The sequence below is a fragment of the Catharus ustulatus genome, chromosome 1 (assembly GCF_009819885.2).
Source record: "Catharus ustulatus isolate bCatUst1 chromosome 1, bCatUst1.pri.v2, whole genome shotgun sequence".
NCBI lineage: Eukaryota > Metazoa > Chordata > Aves > Passeriformes > Turdidae > Catharus > Catharus ustulatus.
In genome coordinates, this window is record NC_046221.1 from 164,621,796 (window position 1) to 164,644,258 (window position 22,463).

The 22,463-nt window shown below is 56.3% G+C and overlaps 2 protein-coding genes across 2 annotated transcripts in view; one reads left to right on the forward strand and one right to left on the reverse strand.

The window, feature by feature from the left end:
• The window catches only part of LOC116994948 (erythroblast NAD(P)(+)--arginine ADP-ribosyltransferase-like), a 268,873-nt gene that overhangs the window by 126,674 nt on the left and 119,736 nt on the right, over positions 1–22,463 (reverse strand). The window lies entirely within an intron of this gene.
• Positions 1–22,463, forward strand: part of LOC116994619 (5-oxoprolinase-like) — a 46,991-nt gene that overhangs the window by 23,647 nt on the left and 881 nt on the right. Inside the window, exons 13-26 of the mRNA XM_033056464.1 lie at positions 1,237–1,375; positions 4,151–4,263; positions 5,164–5,315; positions 6,261–6,421; positions 7,986–8,087; positions 9,979–10,153; positions 11,224–11,408; positions 12,873–12,947; positions 13,173–13,229; positions 13,898–14,032; positions 15,110–15,259; positions 17,713–17,870; positions 19,870–20,030; positions 21,746–21,843. Of these exons, the coding sequence (XP_032912355.1) occupies positions 1,237–1,375; positions 4,151–4,263; positions 5,164–5,315; positions 6,261–6,421; positions 7,986–8,087; positions 9,979–10,153; positions 11,224–11,408; positions 12,873–12,947; positions 13,173–13,229; positions 13,898–14,032; positions 15,110–15,259; positions 17,713–17,870; positions 19,870–20,030; positions 21,746–21,843 (1,861 nt within the window). The remainder of the gene's footprint in view (positions 1–1,236; positions 1,376–4,150; positions 4,264–5,163; positions 5,316–6,260; positions 6,422–7,985; positions 8,088–9,978; positions 10,154–11,223; positions 11,409–12,872; positions 12,948–13,172; positions 13,230–13,897; positions 14,033–15,109; positions 15,260–17,712; positions 17,871–19,869; positions 20,031–21,745; positions 21,844–22,463) is intronic.

Sequence of the window (22,463 nt, forward strand, 5' to 3'; positions counted from 1 at the left end):
GTCCTGGTGCCACCAGTCCTGTCCCAGTGCCACCGGTGTGCCACTGGCATGGGGACACCACTGCCACCACACTGTCCTGGTGAGAGTGGTCCTGTCCCTCTGCCACTGGTCCCGTCCCAGTGCCACCAGCTCTGTCCCAGTGCCATCACCCTGGCATGGTGACACCATCCTGTCATGCACACTACTGCCACCACTCTGTCCTGCTGTCACCAACCCTGTCCTGGTGCCACCAACCCTGTCCCAGTGCCACCAATCCCATCCCAGTGCCACCAGTCCTGTCCCAGTGCCACCAGTCCCATCCCAGTGCCACCACCCTGTCCTGGTGCCACCAACCCTGTCCCAGTGCCACCAGTGCCACCAGTGCCACCCCAGCACCGCAGTCCTCATCCCAGCGCCCCCCTGCCCCTCCAGGAGTTCGGGTTCTCCCCCGGTTTTGGGGTTCCCCCCGCATAATTTGGGGGTCTCCCCGATAATTTTGGGTTCCCCAGGTACTGTCAGGAGTTCGGGTTTGCCCCCGGGTTTTGGGGTCCTGACAGGTTTTGGGGTTCACCTCGATACTTTTGGGGTTCCCCCCCGGTTTTGGGTTCCCCCCATAATTTGGGGTCCCCTGTCCCCAGGCACCGCCAGGAGTTCGGGTTCCCCCCATGTTTTGGGGTCCCCCCGGTAATTTTGGGGTCCCCCTGTTCCCAGGTACCATCAGGAGTTCGGGTTCACCCCGCTAATTTTGGGGTCCCCCCGTTAATTTGGGTTCCCCCCATGTTTTGGGGTTCACCCCGTTAATTTGGGTTCCCCCCATGTTTTGGGGTTCCCCAGGTACCGGCAGGAGTTCGGGTTCCCCCCGATAATTTTGGGGTCCCCCCGATAATTTCGGGTCCCCCCGTGTTTTGGGGTCCCCTGTCCCCAGGTACCGTCAGGAGTTCGGGTTCACCCCGATAATTTGGGTTCACCCCGGTAATTTGGGGTCCCCCCGATAATTTGGGGTCCCCCCGGTAATTTGGGGTCCCCTGTCCCCAGGTACCATCAGGAGTTCGGGTTCACCCCGATAATTTGGGGTCCCCCCGGTGATTTTGGGGTCCCCCCGTTAATTTGGGGTCCCCCCGTTAATTTGGGGTCCCTGTCCCCAGGTACCGTCAGGAGTTTGGGTTCACCCCGATAATTTGGGGTCCCCCCGATAATTTTGGGGTTTACCCCGGTAATTTGGGGTCCCCCCGATAATTTTGGGGTCCCTGTCCCCAGGTACCGCCAGGAGTTCGGGTTCGCGCTGCCGGGCCGCGCCGTGCTCGTGGACGATCTGCGGGTGCGGGGCACCGGCAGCACCGAGCCCGTGGCCCCCGAGCCGCTGGGGCCGCGCGGGGACGCGCCCAGAGTGGAGACGGTGAACTGGGGGCACTGGGGGGACTGGGAGTGGGAATGGGGGGACTGGGACGGACTGGGAATGGGACTGGGGGAACTGGGAGGGACTGGGGGAACTGGGAATGGGATTGGGGGAACTGGGAGGGACTGGGAATGGACTGGGAGTGGGAATGGGAATGGGAATGGGGGAACTGGGAGGGACTGGGAGGGACTGGGAGGGACTGGGAATGGGATTGGGAGGGAACTGGGGGGACTGTGGGGACTGGGACTGGGAGGGACTGGGAGGGACTGGGAATGGGATTGGGAGGGAACTGGGGGGACTGTGGGGACTGGGACTGGGAGGGACTGGGGGGGGACTGGGGGGACTGGAAGGAACTGGGGAGACTGGGACGGACTGGGAGGGAATGGGAATGGGACTGGGAATGGGAATGGGAATGGGAATGGGACTGGGATGGAATGGGGGGGACTGGGAATGGGGGACTGGGAATGGACTGGGATGGACTGGGGGGACTGGGGGAACTGGGACAGACTGGGAATGGGACTGGGAATGTGGGGACTGGGAGGGACTGGGAAGGACTGGGAATGGGAATGGGGGACTGGGAATGGGACTGGGGGGGACTGGGAATGGGAATAGGACTGGGAATGGGACTGGGGGAACTGGGGGAACTGGGAGGGACTGGGAATGGGAGTGGGAATGGGAATGGGAATGGGGGGGACTGGGAGGGACTGGGGGGCACTGAGGGGGAATGGGAATGGGACTGGGGGGAACTGGGGGAGCTGGGACAGACTGGGAGGGACTGGGAATGGGGGAACCGGAGGGGACTGGGGGGGACTGGGAATGGGATGGAGGGACTGGGATGGATTGGGATGGACTGGGATGGACTGGGAGGGACTGGAGGGGGACTGGGGGGGACTGGGGGGACTGGGATGGATTGGGAATGGGACTGGGACTGGGGAGACTGGGATAGACTGGGAATAGGAATGGAACTGGGAATGGGACTGGGGGGACTGGAGGAACTGGGGGGATCAGGGGGACTGGGAATGGGGGAGCTGGAACAGACTGGGAATGGGACTGGGAATGGGACTTGGATGGACTGGGAGGGACTGGGCGGACTGGGACAGACTGGGAATGGGAATGGGAATGGGACTGGGAGGAACTGGGATGGACTGGGAGGACTGGGGGAACTGGGAATGGGGGAACTGGGAGGGACTGGGAGGAACTGGGATGGACTGGAGGGACTGGGGGGGCCCAGGGGTAACCCAGAGCTAGTGGAAGTGACCAGGAGTGACCTGGGGGTGACCGGAAGTGACCTGGAAATTACCGGAAGTGACCCGGGGTGACAGGAGTGTTGAAGGAAATGACCGGAAGTGATCAGGAAGTGACCAGGAAGTGACCGCAGGGTGACCCGGAAATGTCCAGGAAGTGACAGTAAATGACCCAACGGTGACCCGGAAGTGACTGAAAGTGACCCACGGGTAAACCCGGAAGTGACCAGAGGGTGACCAAAGCGTGAGGTGATAGTGACCGGAAGTGACCAAAAGTGACCTGAAAGTGACCTGGGGTGACCCGGAAGTGACCCGGAAGTGACAACAGAGTAAGTTGAAAGTGACAGGAAGTGACCAGATGGTGACCTGAAAGTGATCGGAAGTGACCGGAAGTGACCGGAGGGTGAACGGAAATGACCAGAAGGGAACAGGAAGTAACCCGGAAGTGAACAGGAGGTCACCCGGAAGTGACTGAACATGACCCAGGGTGACGTGCAAGTGACCGGAAGTGAACTGACAGTGACCTGGAAGTGACCCGATAGTGACCAGAGAGTGAGCAAAAAATGATTGGGAGTGACCACAGGGTGACCTGGAAGTGACCCTAGGGTTACCCGGAAGTAACATGAAGTTACCGGAAGTGACCCAAAGGGGACCCGGAAGTGACCCAAAAGTGACCAGAGGGTGACCCGGAAGTGACCAGAGTGTGCCCTGAAAGTGACCGGAAGTGACCAAAAGAGACTCGGGTGTTACCGGAAGTGACCCGGAAGTGACCACGAGTGTCCTGGGGATGACCCGGAAGTGACAGGAAGTTACCCAGCGTGACACAGAATTGACTGGAAAGGACCAGAGGGTGACCTGAAAGTGACCGGAAGTGACCCAGGTGACCTGAAAGTGACCGGAAGTGACCGGGGTGACCCAGAAGTGACCAGATGGTGACCTGCAAGTGACCAGAAGTGACCCGAGGGTGACCTGCAAGTGACCCGGAAGTGACCTAAAGTGACCTGGAGATGACCCGGAAGTAACCTGAGGGTGACCTGCAAGTGACCGGAAGTGACACGTGGTTTTCTGAAAGTGACCGGAAATGGCCACAAATGATCCGAGGGTGACCCAGAAGTGTCTGGAAGTGACTCAGGGTGACCCGGAAGTGATTAGAAGTGACCACAGGTGACCAGGGGGTGACCTGAAAGTTACCGGAAGTGACCCAGGTGACTTGAAAATGACCGGAAGTGACCAGAAGATACCGGAAGTGACTCGAGGGTTATCCGGAAGTGACGGGAGGGTGACCTACAAGTCACCGGAAGTGACCCGGGGTGACCCGGAAGTGATTTGAAGTGACCGGAAGTGACCAGTGGGTGACCCAGAAGTGGCAAAAAACAACTGGAAAGGACCCAGGGGTGACCCGGAAGTGACCAGAAATTACCAGAAATGACTCGAGGGTGACCGGAAGTGACCAGAAATAACAGGAAGTGACTCGAGGGTGACCGGAAGTGACCACAAGTGCCCTGGAGGTGACCCCAGGTGTCCCCCACAGGTGACCCAGTGCTATTTCGAGGGGGGGTACCAGGACACCCCCGTGTACCTGCTGGAGGACCTGGGCAGTGACCACGTCCTGCCCGGCCCGGCCATCATCATCGACACCAACAGGTGGGGACGGGTGGTGGGGGGGGTTTGGGGCACCCCAAAAGCTCCATGAAGAGCCCAGGGAACCCCCGGGACCCCCGGGAGGTTTTGGGGGTCCCCAAGGGGCTGGTGAGGACCCCAGGGGGGTTTTGGGAACCCCAAAAATCCGATGAAGAGCCCAGGGAGCCCCAGGACCCCTAAGATGTGGTGGGAGGAGTTTGGGGGGACCCCTGGAAAGTTTTGGGGACCCCAAGGAGGTTTTGGGGACCCCAAGGGACTGGTGAGGACCCCAGGGAGGTTTTGGGGCACCCCAAAAATCTGATGAAGAGCCCAGGGAGCCCCAGGACACCTGGGATGTGGTGGGAGGAGTTTGGGGTGACCCCATGGAGATTTTGGGGGCCCCAAGGAGGTTTTGGGGTCCTCAAAGGACTGGTGAGGACTCCAGGGGGTTTTTGGGGCACCCCAAAAATCCAGTGAGGAGCCCAGGGAGCCCCTGGGACCCCCAAGATGTGGTGGGAGGAGTTTGGGGGGACCCCATGGAGATTTTGGGGGCCCCAAGGAGGTTTTGGGCTCCTCAAGGGGCTGGTGAGGACCCCAGGGAGATTTTGGGGCACCCCAAAAATCTGATGAAGAGCCCAGGGAGCCCCAGGACCCCCAAGATGTGGTGGGAGGAATTTGGGGGAGCCCCAGGGAGATTTTGGGGGCCCCAAGGAGGTTTTGGGTTCCTCAAGGGGCTGGATGAACCTCAAGGAGGTTTTGAGGACCCCTGTGAGGTTTTGGGGCACCCCAAAATTCTGGTGAAGAGCTCAGGTAGCCCCTGGGACCCCCAGGATTTGGCAGGACCGTGCTGGGGGGTTTTGGGGACCCCAATGAGATTTTTGGGGACCCCACTGAGATTTGGGGACCCCTCCCCGGTGTCCCCAGCACCATCGTGGTGGAGCCGGGCTGCGTGGCCACCATGACCCCGCTTGGGGACATCAACATCGCCGTGGGGGAGGGGCCGGCCCAGACCCTGGGGACGGAGCTGGACCCGGTCCAGTTGTCCATCTTCTCACACCGCTTCATGAGCATCGCAGGTGGGGCTTGGGGGGGGTCCTGGGGGGGTCCTGGGGTGTCCTGGGGGGGTCCTGGGGAGTTTGGGGGGTCCTGGGGTGTTCTGAGGGTCCCGTGGGGTCTCCTGGGGGGACCCAGGGCTGTTTGTGGGGGTCCTGGAGGGATTTGGGTGAGTCCAGGGGGGGTTCTGAGAGGTTTGGGGGGTCCTGGGGGTCTCTGGGGTGGGCACGGGGGTCTCTGGGTGGTCCCAGGGTGGTCCTGGGGATTCCTGGGTGGTCCCAGAGGTCCCAGGGCGTTCCCAGGCTGCCCCCCGAGCCCCCTCCCCATTTTGGGGTCCCGCAGAGCAGATGGGTTGGAGATCCCGGGGTGGTCCTGGTGGTCTCTGGGTACTCCCAGGGGTCTCTGGGTGGTCCCAGGGCGTTCCCAGGCCGCCCCCCGAGCCCCCTGCCCGTTTCTGGGGTCCCACAGAGCAGATGGGTTTGGGATCCCGGGGTAGTCCTGGTGGTCTCTGGATGGTCCCAGTGGTCTCTGGGGTGGTCCTGGTGGTCCCAGGGTGGTCCCAGGGGTCCCAGGGCGTTCCCAGGCCGCCCCCTGAGCCCCCTGCCCGTTTCTGGGGTCCCGCAGAGCAGATGGGTTGGAGATCCCGGGGTAGTCCTGGTGGTCTCTGGGGTGGTCCCAGGGGTCTCTGGGTGGTCCCGGAGGTCTCTGGATGACCCTGAAGGTCTTTGGGGTGGTCTCTGGGGTGGTCCCAGTGGTCCCAGGGTGGTCCCAAGCCACCCCCGAGCCCCCTCCCCGTTTTGGGGTCCCGCAGAGCAGATGCGTTGGAGATCCCGGGGTAGTCCTGGTGGTCTCTGGGGTGGTCCCAGGGGTCTCTGGGTGGTCCCGGGGGTCTCTGGGTGGTCTCTGGGTGGTCCCAGGGCGGTCCCAGGCCGCCCCCCGAGCCCCCTGCCCGTTCTGGGGTCCCGCAGAGCAGATGGGGCGCACCCTGCAGCGCACGGCCATCTCCACCAACATCAAGGAGCGCCTCGACTTCTCGTGCGCCCTGTTCGGGCCCGACGGGGGGCTCGTGTCCAACGCCCCCCACATCCCCGTGCACCTGGGGGCCATGCAGGAGGCCGTGCAGTTCCAGGTCAGGGAAAATTGGGGGCATTTGGGGGGTCCTGGGGGGATTTGGGGGGTCCCAGTGCCATGCAGGAGGCCGTGCAGTTCCAGATCAGGGGAAATTAGGGGATCCCGGGGGGATTTGGGGGGTCCCAGGAGGATTTGGGGAGGATTTTGGGGGTCTCAGGGCCATGCAGGAGGCCATGCAATTCCAGGTGAGGGGAAATTGGGGGGTCCCGGGGGTCCCAGAGGGATTTGGGGGGGTCTGGAGGGGATTTGTGGGGTCCCAGGACCATGCAGGAGCCGTGCAGTTCCAGGTCAGCGCAAATCGGGAATCCCGGGGGGATTTGGGGGGTCCCAGGAGGATTTGGGGGGTCCCAGGACCATGCAGGAGCCGTGCAGTTCCAGGTCAGCGCAAATCGGGGGGATTTGGGGGGGTCCTGGGGGGATTTGGGGGGGATTTGGGGGGTCCCAGGGTGTCCTGAAGGGATTTTGAGGGGTTTCAAGGGGATTTGGGGGGTCCCAGGTGGATCTGGGGGGGTTTTAGGGGGTCCCAGGAGGATTTGGGAGGGTCCTGGAAGGTTTTGGGGGAGATTTGAGGGGTCTCAGGGGGTCCCAGGTGGATTTGGGGGGGTTTGGAGGGGTTTTGGGGGGTCCCAGGGAGTATTTGGGGGCTCCCGGGGGGATTTGGGGGGATTTGAGGGGGGATTTGGGGGGATTTGAGGGGGAATTTGAGGGGTCCCAGAGGGGTTTGGGGGGTCCCAGGGGGTCTCAGGGAGTTTTGGAGGGGGTCCCAAGTGAAATTTGGGGGGGGTCCTGGGGGCATTTTGGGGGGGGAGGTTGGGCAGTCCTGCTTGGGTTTTGGGGGATTTTGGGGGATTTGGGGGTTCCCGTTTGTATTTTGGATGATTTTGGGGATATTTTGGGGTGATTTTGGGGGATTTTGGGGTTCCCGTTGGTATTTTGGGGTGATTTTGGGGGTTGTTGGTTGGATTTTGAGGGATTTTGGGGGATTTTGGGATCCCCGTTTGTATTTCGGGGTGATTTGGGGGTGATTTTGTGGATATTTTGGGGATTTGGGGCAATTTTGGGTAATTCTGGGTGATTTTGAGGATATTTTGGGGTGCCCCGTTTGTATTTCAGAGTTCCTGATGGAATTTTGGGGTCCCCGTTTGTATTTTGAGGGATTTTGGGGTAATTTTGTGGATATTTGGGGGATTTTGGGTAATTTTGGGTAATTTTGGGTGATTTTGGGGATATTTTGGGGTACCCTGTTTGTATTTCGGAGTTCCTGATGGAATTTTGGAGTCCCCGTTTGTATTTTGAGGGATTTTGGGGTGATTTTGTGGATATTTTTGGGATTTTGGGTAATTTTGGGTAATTCTGGGTGATGTTGAGGATATTTTGGGGTGCCCCGTTTGTATTTTGGGATATTTTGGGTAATTTGGGGTAATTTTGGGGTGATTTTTTGGGATATTTTGGGGTCCCTGTTGATATTTTGGGGATATTTTAGGGATATTTTGGGGATTATTTGGGATATTTTGGGGAGTCCCTGTTGATATTCTGGGGTCTCTGCCCCCCTCTCCCCCCAGATCCGGGAGCTGGGCCCGGAGCTGCGCGAGGGCGACGTCATCCTGAGCAACCACCCCCGGGCGGGGGGGAGCCACCTGCCCGACCTGACCGTCATCACACCTGTGAGTGCACCTGGGGGGACATGGGGACACCTGAGATACACCTGGGCACACCTGGGCACACCTGGGATACACCTGGGGGATCTGAGATACACCTGAGATACACCTGGGTACACCTGAGATACACCTGGGCACACCTGGGCACACCTGGGATACACCTGGGCACACCTGGGATACACCTGGGACACACCTGGGCACACCTGGGCACACCTGGGTACACCTGGGATACACCTGGGGGCACCTGGGATACACCTGGGATACACCTGGGCACACCTGGGGGGGTTTGGGGACAGCCACCTGCCTGACCAGACCGTCATCACACCTGTGAGTGCACCTGGGGGGACATGGGGGCACCTGGGCACACCTGGGCACACCTGGGCACACCTGGGCACACCTGGGTACGCCTGGGCACACCTGGGATACACCTGGGTACACCTGGGGGGGGTTTGGGGGGAGCCACCTGCCCGACCTGACCGTCATCACACCTGTGAGTGCACCTGGGGGACACCTGGGTACACCTGGGGGATCTGAGATACACCTGAGATACACCTGGGTACACCTGGGATACACCTGGGTACACCTGGGATACACCTGGGTACACCTGGGGGGGTTTGGGGACACCTGAGATACACCTGGGCACACCTGGGCACACCTGGGATACACCTGAGATACACCTGGGCACACCTGGGGTACACCTGGGCACACCTGGGTACACCTGGGGGGGGGTTTGGGGACAGTCACCTGCCCGACCTGACCGTGATCACACCTGTGAGCGCACCTGAGATACACCTGGGCACACCTAGGGGCACCTGGGATACACCTGGGCACACCTGGGCACACCTGGGCACACCTGGGACACACCTGGGCACACCTGGGATCACACCTGTGAGCACAACACCTGGGCACACCTGCACAGGTGACCCCCTGTCCCTCCAGGTGTTCTGTCCCTGACTCTCACCTGTCCGGTCTCACCTGTGCAGGTGTTCTGTGACTCTCACCTGTCTCACCTGTCCCTGTCTCACCTGTCCCAGGTGTTCTGTCCCTGTCTCACCTGTCCCTTACCTGTCCCTCACCTACCCAGGTGTTCTGGCCGGGCCAGCCCCGCCCCGTGTTCTGTCTGTGACTCTCACCTGTCCCTTACCTGTCCCTTACCTGCCCAGGTGTTCTGGCCGGGCCAGCCCCGCCCCGTGTTCTGTCTGTGACTCTCACCTGTCCCTTACCTGTCCCTTACCTGTCCCAGGTGTTCTGTCCCTGTCTCACCTGTCGTGTCTCACCTGTCCCTTACCTGTCCCAGGTGTTCTGGCCGGGCCAACCCCGCCCCATGTTCTGTCTGTGACTCTCACCTGTCCCAGGTGTTCTGTCTGTGACTCACCTGTCCCTTACCTGTCCCTTACCTGTCCCTTTAACTGTCCCTTACCTGCCCAGGTGTTCTGGCCGGGCCAGCCCCGCCCCGTGTTCTGTCTGTGACTTACCTGTCCCTTTAACTGTCCCTTACCTGCCCAGGTGTTCTGGCCGGGCCAGCCCCGCCCCGTGTTCTGTCTGTGACTCTCACCTGTCCCAGGTGTTCTGTCCTGTCTCACCTGTCCTGTCTCACCTGCCCAGGTGTTCTGTCCCCCCCATTCTCACCTGTCTGGTCTCATCTGTCTCAGGTGTTCTGTCCCTGTCTCACCTGTCCCTTACCTGTCCCAGGTGTTCTATCCCTGACTCTCACCTGTCCCTTACCTGTACCAGGTGTTCTGGCCGGGCCAGCCCCGCCCCGTGTTCTGTCTGTGACTCTCACCTGTCCCTCACCTGTCCCTCACCTGTCCCAGGTGTTCTGGCCGGGCCAGCCCCGCCCCGTGTTCTGTCTGTGACTCACCTGTCCTGTCTCACCTGTCCTGTCTCACCTGTCCAGGTGTTCTGGCCGGGCCAGCCCCGCCCCGTGTTCTTCGTGGCCAGCCGGGGTCACCACGCCGATGTCGGGGGCAGCACCCCCGGCTCGATGCCCCCGCACTCGCAGAGCCTGCGCCAGGAGGGCGCCGTGTTCGTGTCCTTCAAACTGGTGACAAAGGGACAGTTCCAGGAGCAGGGTACGGGCATGGGGACATGGGGGACACTGGGGACACTGGGGACATGGGGACATGGGGACACAGGGCCATGTTCGTGTCCTTCAAACTGGTGACAGCTGGGGACTTCCAGGAGCAGGGTACGGGCATGGGGACATGGGGATACTGGGGACATTGGGGACACAGGGCCGTGTTCGTGTCCTTCAAACTGGTGACAAAGGGACAGTTCCAGGAGCAGGGTACGGACATGGGGACGCTGGGGACATGGGGACATGGGGACACGGGGCCGTGTTCGTGTCCTTCAAACTGGTGACACGGGGACAGTTCCAGGAGCAGGGTACGGACATGGGGACGCTGGGGACATTGGGGACATTGAGGGAACTGGGGACACTGGGGACACTGGGGACACGGGGACATTGGGGACACAGGGCCGTGTTCGTGTCCTTCAAACTGGTGACACCTGGGGACTTCCAGGAGCAGGGTATGGACATGGGGACATGGGGACACTGGGGACATCACTGGGGACATCACTGGGGACATGGGGACACTGGGGACACGGGGCCGTGTTCGTGTCCTTCAAACTGGTGACACGGGGACAGTTCCAGGAGCAGGGTACGGACACTGGGACATGGGGGACACTGGGGACATTGGGGACACAGGGACACTGGGGACATGGGGCCGTGTTCGTGTCCTTCAAACTGGTGACAGCCGGGGACTTCCAGGAGCAGGGTAGGGACACTGGGGACACTGGGGGGACACTGGGGACATGGTGGGGACAGTAGAGAGGTGGCAGGGGCATGAAGGTAGCCCTGGGGGGGTGTCCAATCCCTGTCCCTGTCCTCTCAGTGTCCATGTCCCCTCACTGTCCCCTCGGTGACCCCAGCTGTCACCGAGGCACTGCTGGCCCCGGGCGCTGTCCCCTCACTGTCCCTGTCGCTGTCCCCAGCTGTCACCGAGGCGCTGCTGGCCCCGGGCGCTGTCCCCTCACTGTCACTGTCCCCTCGGTGTCCCCAGCTGTCACCGAGGCGCTGCTGGCCCCGGGCGCTGTCCCCTCGCTGTCCCCTCACTGTCCCTGTCCCTGTCGCTGTCCCCAGCTGTCACCGAGGCGCTGCTGGCCCCGGGCGCTGTCCCCGGCTGCTCGGGCACGCGGAACCTGCGGGACAACCTGGCGGACCTGAGGGCGCAGGTGGCGGCGAACCAGAAAGGGATCGGGCTGGTGCGGGAGCTGATCGGGCACTGCGGGCTGGAGGCCGTGCAGGCTTATATGGGATACGTGCAGGTAAAATAATCCTAAAATATCCTAAATTAACCCCAAAAATATCCTAAATTAACCCCAAAGCCCAGAGCTGATCGGGCACTGCGGGCTGGAGGCCGTGCAGGCCTACATGGGATACGTGCAGGTGAGACCCCAAAATAATCCTAAATAATCCTAAAATATCCTAAATAATCCTGAAATATCCTAAACCAGCCCCAAAGCCCAGAGCTGATCGGGCACTGCGGGCTGGAGGCCGTGCAGGCTTATATGGGATATGTGCAGGTGAGACCCCAAAATAACCCCCAAAATCTCCCAAAATAACTCCCAAAATCTCCCAAAATAACCCCAAAAATATCCCAAAATAACCCCAAAAATATCCCAAAATAACCCCAAAAATATCCCAAAATAACCCCAAGAATCTCCCAAAATAACCCCAAAAATATCCCCAAAACCGCCCCAAAAATATCCCAAAACCAGCCCCAAAACCCCAGAGCCCGTTAGGGACACGCTGGGATTTTGGGGTTTGGGTTTGGGGTCCCTGTGATGATTTTGGGGTGTCCCTGTCCCCAGGACAACGCCGAGGTGTCAGTGTGTGACACGCTGTGATTTTGGGGTGTCCCTGTGATGATTTTGGGGTGTCCCTGTCCCCAGGACAATGCCGAGGTGGCAGTCCGTGACACGCTGTGATTTTGGGGTGTCCCCTGACCCCTGTATATAATTTTGGGGTGTCCCTGTGTCCCTGTGATGATTTGGGGTGTCCCTGTCCCCAGGACAATGCCGAGGTGGCAGTTAGGGACACGCTGTGATTTGGGGTGTCCCTGTGTCCCCTCTGTGATGATTTTGGGGTCCCCTGTCTGTAGGACAATGCCGAGGTGTCAGTCTGTGACACGCTGTGATTCGGGGTGTCCCTGTGTCCCTGTCCCCAGGACAATGCCGAGGTGGCAGTGTGTGACACGCTGTGATTTGGGGTGTCCCTGTGATGATTTTGGGGTGTCCCTGTCCCCAGGACAATGCCGAGGTGTCAGTCTGTGACACGCTGTGATTTTGGGGTGTCCCTGTGACCCCTGTATAATTTTGGGGTGTCCCTGTGTCCCCTGTGTCCCCTGTCCCCAGGACAATGCCAAGGTGGCAGTCAGGGTCACGCTGTGATTTGGGGTGTCCGTGTGTCCCCTCTGTGATGATTTTGGGGTCCCCTGTCCCCAGGACAATGCCGAGGTGTCAGTCTGTGACACGCTGTGATTTGGGGTGTCCCTGTGATGATTTTGGGATGTCCCTGTGATGATTTTGGGGTGTCCCCTTTAGGACAATGCCGAGGTGTCGGTCGGGGAACACGCTGTGATTTTGGGGTCCCTGTGTCCCCTCTGTATAATTTTGGGGTGTCCCTGTCCCCAGGACAATGCCGAGGTGGCAGTCAGGGACACGCTGTGATTTGGGGTGTCCCTGTGTCCCTGTGATGATTTGGGGTTTTTGGGGTGTCCCTGTCCCCAGGATAACGCCGAGGTGGCAGTCAGGGACACGCTCCGGGCCGTGGCCGCGCGCTGGGGGTCGCTGCTCCAGGCCGAGGTGTCAGTGTGTGACACGCTGTGATTTTGGGGTGTCCCTGTGATGATTTTGGGGTGTCCCTGTCCCCAGGACAATGCCGAGGTGTCAGTGTGTGACACGCTGTGATTTTGGGGTGTCCCTGTGATGATTTTGGGGTGTCCCTGTCCCCAGGACAATGCTGAGGTGGCAGTCAGGGACACGCTCCGCGCCGTGGCCGCGCGCTGGGGGTCGCTGCTCCAGGCCGAGGACTCGATGGACGACGGGACCCCGATCCGGCTGCGCGTGGAGCTGGACCCCAAAGAGGTGGGGGGACCCCAAACTGGGGGGGGGAAACCCCAAAGAGGTGGGGGGACCCCAAATTGGGGGGGGAATCCCAAATGGGGGGGAATCCCAAATTGGAGGAGGGATCCCAAATGGGGGGGTGAGAAATCCCAATTGTGGGAGGGACCCCAAGGAGGTGAGGGGGGCACGAGGGGACCCCAAATTGGGGGGGAGGGAATCCCAAATATGGGGGGGGGGGACGCCAAAGAGGTGACACGGGGGGACACGGGGACACCCCTGGGGACAGCCCTGGGGACCCCAAAGTGGGGAGGGGGACCCCAAATATGGGGAGGGACCCCAAAGTGGGGGCGGGAAACAGGGGGAGACCCCTGGGGACACCCCCGGGATTTTGGGGTCCCGTTTGGGGACACATTTGGGGTCTCCCCTGGGTTTTGGGGTCTCCCCCGGGTTTTGGGGTACAGTGACCCCCCCAGGGCGGTGCTGTGTCTGATTTTGGGGTCAGCCCAAGATCGGGGAGGGTTTTGGGGTCACCCCAAGGCCTGGGTGGGTTTTGGGGTCACCCCCAGTTTTGGGGTTCAGTGACCCCCCCAGGGCAGTACTGTGTCTGATTTTGGGGTCACCCCAAGGTCTGGGAGGGTTTTGGGGTCACCCCCAGTTTTGGGGTACAGTGACCCCCCCGTGACCCCCAGGGCAGCGCCGTGTTCGATTTTGGGGGGACGGGCCCCGAGGTTTTGGGGAACTGCAACGCGCCCCGAGCGATCACCCTGAGCGCGCTGATCTACTGCCTGCGGTGCCTGGTGGGGCACGACATCCCCCTCAACCAGGTGGGACCCCAAAATACACCCCAAAAATATCCTATAGCACCCCAAAATATCCTATAGCACCCCAAAACAGCCTGAACCCCAAAATACACCCCAAATCCCAAATACACCCGAAATCCCAAATCCACCCCAAACCCAACCCCTGATCACTGCCTGCGGTGCCTGGTGGGGCACGACATCCCCCTCAACCAGGTGGGACCCCAAAATATCCTAAATACATCCCAAAATACATCCCAAAAACCGCCTGAACCCCAAAATACACCCCAAACCCCAAATCCACCCATAGCACCCCAAATACACCCCAAACCCACTCCAAAAACCCCAAAAATCCACCCCAAATCCACCCTGAGCACCCCAGAACGTCCTGAACAAGGTGAGACCCCAAACACACCCCAAATAAACCCCAACCCCCACCCCAGATCCCCCCAATCCCTCTGAACCAGGTGGGACCCCAAAATATCCTAAATACACCCCAAAATGCTCCCCAAAAACAGCCTGAACCCCGTGAGACCCAAAAATCCACCCCAAATCCAGCCTGAGCACCCCAAACACCCCCAAACCCCAAACGCACCTGAAATCCACCCCAAACCCAACCCCAAATCCCCCCCAAATCCACCTGAACCAGGTGAGACCCCAAATCCCCCGACATCCCCTCCCAGGTGCCCCCAGGTGCCCCCAGGTGTGCCCAGGTGTGCCCAGGTGTGCCCAGGTGTGCCCAGGTGTATCTCAGGTGTATCTCAGGTGTATCCCAGGTGTGCCCAGGTGTATCCCAGGTGTATCCCAGGTGTGCCCAGGTGTCCCCAGGTGTGCCCAGGTGTCCCCAGGTGTATCCCAGGTGTGCCCAGGTGTGCCCAGGTGTGCCCAGGTGTGTCCCCAGGTGTGCCCAGGTGTGCCCAGGTGTGCCCAGGTGTGTCCCAGGTGTGCCCAGGTGTGCCCAGGTGTACCCAGGTGTATCCCAGGTGTACCCAGGTGTATCCCAGGTGTACTCAGGTGTATCCCAGGTGTATCCCAGGTGTGCCCAGGTGCCCCCAGCTGTGCCCAGGTGTACCCAGGTGCACTCAGCTGTGTCCCCTCCCCCAGGGCTGCCTCGCACCTGTCCAGGTGCTCATCCCGCCCGGCTCCATCCTGGACCCCTCCCCCGAGGCCGCGGTGGTCGGTGGGAACGTGCTGACGTCACAGCGCCTGGTGGACGTGGTGCTGCGCGCGTTCGGCGTCTGCGCGGCGTCACAGGTGAGGGGACAGGTGTGAATAGGACAGGTGAGGGGACAGGTGAGGGGACAGGTGAGAATGGGGACAGGGACAGGACGTGGTGCTGCGCGCGTTCGGAGTGTGCGCGGCCTCACAGGTGAGAGCGGGGAGGGGACAGGTGAGAGTGCGGACAGGTGAGGGGACAGGGGAGGGGACAGGTGAGGGAACAGGGACAGGACGTGGTGCTGCGCGCGTTCGGCGTGTGCGCGGCCTCACAGGTGAGAGCGGGGAGGGGACAGGTGAGGGGACAGGGACAGGACGTGGTGCTGCGCGCGTTCGGCGTCTGCGCGGCGTCACAGGTGAGAGCGGGGACAGGTGTGAATAGGACAGGTGAGGGGACAGGGACAGGTGAGGGACAGGTGAGGGACAGGTGAGGGGACAGGTGAGAGTGGGGACAGGGACAGGACGTGGTGCTGCGCGCGTTCGGCGTATGCGCGGTGTCACAGGTGAGAGTGGGGACAGGTGAGAGTGGGGACAGGTGAGGGACAGGGACAGGTGAGGGGACAGGTGAGGGACAGGTGAGGGGACAGGTGAGAGTGGGGACAGGTAGGGACAGGTGAGGGGACAGGTGAGGGGACAGGTGAGACACGGGGACAGGTGAGAGTGGGGACAGGTGAGAGTGGGGACAGGTGAGGGGACAGGGACAGGTGAGAGCAGGGACAGGGACAGGACGTGGTGCTGCGCGCGTTCAGCGTGTGCGCGGCGTCACAGGTGAGGGACAGGTGAGGGGACAGGGACAGGTGAGAGCGGGGACAGGTGAGGGGACAGGTGAGGGGGCAGGTGAGGGGACAGGTGAGGGGGCAGGTGAGGGGACAGGTGAGGGGACAGGTGAGAGTGAGGACAGGTGAGGGGACAGGGACAGGTGTGGGGACAGGTGAGGTGATAGGTGAGGGTGGAGGGGACAGGGGAGGGGACAGGTGTGAATAGGACAGGTGAGATCAGGGACAGGTGAGGGGACAGGTGAGAATGGGGACAGGGACAGGTGAGCACAGGTGAGGGGAGGGACAGGTGAGATTGAGGGGACAGCTGAGGGGACAGGTGTGAATAGGACAGGTGTGAATAGGACAGGTGTGAATAGGACAGGTGAGCACAGGTGAGGGGACAGGGACAGGTGAGGGAGGGGTCCCATGGTCTGGGTGTATTTGGGGTCAGGTTTGGGGTCCCAGGTGTATTTTTGGGGTGTCATTTAGGACGTTTTGGTTCCAGGGCTGCATGAACACTGGGGTCATTTTTGGGGTCAGATTTGGGGTTCCATTTGGGATATTTTGGGATATTTTTGTTCCAGGGCTGCATAAACAACAGGGTCAGTTTGGGGTCAGTTCTGGGGTCAGTTCTGGGATCAGTTTTGGGGTCAGTTTTGGGGTCAGTTTGGGGTCAGTTTTAGGATCAGTTCTGGGTCAGTTTTGGGGTATTTTTGGGGTGTCATTTGGGATATTTTGGTTTCAGGGCTGCATGAACACTGGGGTCAGTTCTGGGGTCAGTTTTGGGGTCAGTTTTAGGATCAGTTTTGGGGTTCCATTTGGGATATTATAAGATATTTGGTTTCAGGGCTGCATGAACACTGGGTCAGTTTTGGGGTAGTTTTGGGATTCCATTTGGGGTGACATTTGGGATATTTAGTTTCAGGGCTGCACAAGCAATGGGGTCACTTTGGGGTCAGTTCTGGGGTCAGTTTGGGGTATTTTTGGGGTGTATTTTTGGGGTGTATTTTTGGGGTTAGTTTTGGGGTCCCAAGTGTATTTATAGGATATTTTGTTCCAGGGCTGCATGAACACCGGATCAGTTCTGGGGTATTATTGGGGTGTATTTTTGGGGTCCCAGCTGTATTTATAGGACGTTTTTGTTTCAGGGCTGCATGAACAACAGGGTCAGTGTTTGGGGTCAGTTTCGGGGTCAGTGTTTGGGGTCAGTTTGGGGTCAGTTTTGGGGTCAGTTTTGGGGTCAATTTTGGGGTCAGTTCTGGGGTCAGTTCTGGGGTCAGTTTTGGGGTCATTTCTGGGGTCAGTTCTGGGGTCAGTTTGGGGTCAGTTCTGGGGTCAGTTTTGTGTCAGTTCTGGGGTATTTTTGGGGTGTCATTTGGGATATTTTTGTTTCAGGGCTGCATGAACACCAGGGTCAGTTCTGGGTTAAGTCCTGGGGTCAGTTCTGGGGTCAGTTTTGGGGTCAGTTTGGGGTCAGTTCTGGGGTCAGTGTTTGGGATCAGTGTTTGGGGTCAGTTTTGGAGTCAGTTCTGGGGTCAGTTTGGGGTCAGTTCTGGGGTCAGTGTTTGGGGTCAGTTTGGGGTCAGTTTGGGGTCAGTTTGGGGTCAGTGTTTGGGGTCAGTTTGGGGTCAGTTTGGGGTATTATTGGTGTGTATTTTTGGGGTGTATTTTTGGTGTGTATTTTTGGGGTTAGTTTTGGGGTCCCAGGTGTATTTATAGGGCATTTCGTTCCAGGGCTGCATGAACAACGTGACGTTCGGCTCGGACCGGGGCGGGTACTACGAGACGGTGGCGGGGGGCGCCGGGGCCGGGCCCCACTGGGAGGGGCGGAGCGGGGTCCACACGCACATGACAAACACCAGGATCACTGACCCCGAAATACTGGAATTGAGGTGAGATTTGGGGTTTGGGGTCAGGATTTGGGGTTTGGGGTTTGGGTCCCACACACACATGACAAACACCAGAATTACTGACCCCGAAATCCTGGAATTGAGGTGAGATTGGGATTTGGGGTTTGGGGTTTGGGTCCCACACACACATGACAAACACGAGAATTACTGACCCCGAAATCCTGGAATTGAGGTGAGATTGGGATTTGGGGTTTGGGGCTTGGTGTCAGGTTTGGGGTTTGGGATTTTTGGGGTTTGGGGTCCCACACACACATGGCAAACACCAGGATCACTGACCCCGAAATCCTGGAGCTGAGGTGAGATTATGGGATTTGGGGTCAGGATTGGGGTTTGGGGTCAGTTCTGGGGTCAGTTTGGGGTTTGGGGTTTGGGGTCCACACGCACATGACAAACACCAGAATCACTGACCCTGAGATACTGGAACTGAGGTGAGATTATGGGATTTGGGGTCAGGATTGGGGTTTGGGGTGAGTTATGGGGTTTGGGGTTTGGGGTCCCACACGCACATGACAAACAGCAGGATCACTGATCCTGAGATACTGGAATTGAGGTGAGATTTGGGATTTGGGGTCAGGTTTGGGGTCAGTTTGGGGTTTGTGGTTTGGGGTCCCACACGCACATGGCAAACACCAGGATCACTGATCCTGAAATACTGGAATTGAGGTGAGATTTGGGATTTGGGGTCAGGTTTGGGGTCAGTTCTGGGGTTTGGGGTTTGGGGTCCACACGCACATGACAAACACGAGAATTACTGACCCCGAAATATTGGAATTGAGGTGGGTTTGGGGTCAGGATTGGGTTTGGGGTTTGGGGTCAGTTCTGGGGTTTGGGGTTTGTGGGTTGGGATTTTTGGGGTTTGGGGTTTGGGGTCCCACACGCACATGGCAAACACCAGGATCACTGACCCCGAAATCCTGGAGCTGAGGTGAGATTATGGGATTTGGGGTCAGTTATGGGGTTTGGGGTTTGGGATTTGGTGTCATTTCTGGGATTTGGGATTTTGGGGGGTCCCGGGGGGATTTCCAGGAGTTCCAGGGGGGCTCCTGGGCTCAGGGCGGGGTTTGGGGCTCTTGGGGTGATTTTGGGATATTTTGGGGATAATTTTGTGATAATTTGGGGATAATTCTGGGATAATTGGGGAATATTTTAGGGGTAATTTTGGGATAATTTCGGGATATTTTTGGGATATTTTTGGGATATTTTAGGGATAATTTGAGGATAATTATGGGATAATTTGGGGATGTTTATGGGATATTTTTGGGATAATTTTGGGATATTTTGGGGATATTTTGGGGATATTTTTGGGATATTTTTGTGATACTTTGGGATATTTTTGGGATGATTTTGTGATAATTGGGAGATAATTTGGGGATGATTTTGGGGTGATTTTGAGATAATCGGGATAATTTTTGGGGATTTTTTGGGATATTTTTGGGATAGTTTGGGGATAATTTGGGATATTTTTTGGGATAATTTGGGGATAATTTGGGGATAATTTGGGGATAATTTGGGGATATTTTGGGATATTTTTGTGATACTTTGGGATATTTCGGTGATGATTTTGTGATAATTGGGGGATAATTTGGGGATAATTTTTGGATAATTTTGCTCTATTTTTGGGATAATTTGGAGATAATTTGTGGGTAATTTTGGGGTGATTTTGGGATATTTTTGTGATAATTTCAGGATATTTTGGGGATAATTTTGGGATATTTTTGGGATAATTTGGGGATAATTTGGGGCTACTTTTGGGATTATTTTGGGATAATTTTGGAGTGACTTCAGGATATTTTTGTGATAGTTTGGGGATATTTTTGGGATAATTTGGGGATAATTTGGGGATATTTTAATGATAATTTTGTGATATTTTTGTGATAATTTGGGGATATTTTTGTGATAATTTTGTGACATTTTTGTGATAATTTGTGGATGTTTTGATGATGATTTCAGGGTCCCTAACCCCCAGTTTCCCTCCCCCCAGGTACCCCGTGGTGCTGCGGCGCTTCGAGCTGCGCGCGGGCTCGGGGGGCGCGGGGCAGTGCCGGGGGGGGGACGGGGTGATCCGGGAGCTGCAGTTCCGGAGAGGGGCAGAGCTGGCGGTGCTGAGCGAGCGCAGGGCCACCCGGCCGTATGGCATGGCAGGTGAGCTCTGAAACAGTCCTGAAATTATCTCTAAAATATCTCAAAGTTATCTCTAAAATATCCCAAAGTTATCCCTAAAATAGCCCTAAAACAGCTGAGCGAGCGCAGGGTCACCCGGCCCTACGGCATGGCGGGTGAGAGCCCAAAACAGCCCTGAAATTAGCTCTAAAATATCCCAAAGTTAGCTCTAAAATAGCCCAAAATTATCCCTAAAATATCCCTAAAACAGCTGAGCGAGCGCAGGGTCACCCGGCCCTACGGCATGGCAGGTGAGCTCTGAAACAGCCCTGAAATAGCCTGAAATTAGCTCTAAAATATCCCAAAATTATCTGCAAAATATCCCAAAATCAGCTCTAAAATAGCCATAAAATAGCCATAAAATATTCCTAAAATATCCCAAAATTATCTCTAAAATGGCCCTAAAATAGCCCTAAAATATCCCTGAAATAGTTCTAAATTATCTCTAAAATATCCCAAAATTATCTCTAAAATATCCCAAAATTTTCTCTAAAGTATCCCAAAATTATCTCTAAAATATTCCTAAATTATCTCTAAAATATCCCAAAATTAGCTCTAAAATATCCCAAAATTAGCTCTAAAATAGCCCAAAATTATCTGTAAAATAGCCCTAAAACAGCTGAGCAAGTGCAGGGTGACCCGGCCCTACAGCATGGCAGGTGAGAGCCCAAAACACTCCTGAAATTATCTCTAAAATATCCCAAAGTTATCTGTAAAATAGCCCTAAAATAGGCCTAAAATATTCCTAAAATATCCCTGAAGTATTCCTAAATTATCTCTAAAATATCCCAAAAATATCCCTAAGTTATCATTAAAATATCCCTAAGTTATCATTAAAATATCCCAAAATTAGCCCTAAAATAGCCTGAAATGAGCTCTAAAGTATACTGAAATTAACCCTAAAACAGTCTGAAATCAGCTCAAAAGTAACCCGAAATTAGCCCTAAAATAGCTCTAAAGTAGCCCAAAATTATCTCTATAACAACCCCAAATATACTCTAAAATATCCCAAAATTATCTCTAAAACACCCCAGAAATATGCCTAAATTATCCCAAAAATATCCCAGAAATATCCCTAAAATATCCCAAAAATTAGTCCTAAATTAGCCCTAAAATATTCCTGAAATATCCCCAAATCATCTCTAAATTAGCCCTAAAATAGCCCAAAATTAGTCGTAAATTAGCCATAAAATAGTCCTAAAAATTCCCCAAATTGTCCCTAAAATATCCCTAAATTAGCCCTAAAATATTCCTAAAATATCCCAGAAATATCCTGAAATTATCCCAAAATTATCCCTAAAATATCCCTAAATTATCCCTAAAATATCCCAAAAATATCCCGAAAATCCCCCAAAAATCACCAAAAAATCCCCCAAAAATCCCCAAAAATCCCCTAAAAATCCTCCAAAAATCCCCAAAAAATCCCCTTTAAAATCCCCAAAAAATAAAAAAAAAATCCCCTCAAAAATCCCAAAAAATCCCCTCAAAATCCCCCAAAAATCCCCCAAAAATCCCCTAAAAATCCCCTAAAAATCCCCTAAAAATCCCCTAAAAATCCCAAAAAAATCCCCAAAAAATCCCAAAAATCCCCCAAAAATCCCCAAAAATCCCCCTAAAAATCCCCCAAAAAATCCCATAAAAATCCCCTTTAAATCCCCTTAAACCCCCCCCAAATTTTACATTTTTTTCCTTTCCAGGGGGGCTCCCGGGGGCCCCGGGGCTGAATTTGCTGCTGCGCCGGGACGGGCGAGTGATCAACGTGGGGGGGAAGGGCCAGGTGTCCGTGGAGCCAGGGGTGAGCAAAAAACTCCAAAAAACCCCAAAATAACCCCAAAATAACCCCAAAAAACATCCCAAAACCCCCCAAAAACCATCCCCAAAAATAACCCAAAAATCTCAAAAATAACCCCAAAAAAATCCCAAAAACCATCCCAAAAATAACCCCAAAAATCATCCGCAAAAATCATCCCCCAAACCCAGCCCCAAAACCCCAAAAACCTCAAAAATAACCCCCAAAAATAACCCATAAATAACCCCAAAACCCTCACAAATAACTCTGAAAAATCCCGAAAATAACCCCAAAAACATCCCCAAAACCCCATAAATAACCACAAAAATTATCCCAAAAGTCATCACCCAAATCCACCCCAAAACCCCAAAAATAACCCCAAAAAAATCCCAATAACCCCAAAATCATCCCAAAAATCATCCCAAAAATAACCCCAAACCCAGCCCCAAAACCCCAAAAACCTCGAAAATAACCCCAAAAATAACCCAAAAATAACCCCAAAACCCCCAAAAATCATTTCCCAAAACCACCCCAAAAAATCCCAAAAATAACCCCAAAATCCATCCCAAAACCCCAAAATTAACCCCAAAATAACCCCAAAAACCTCAAAAATAACCCTCCAAAAA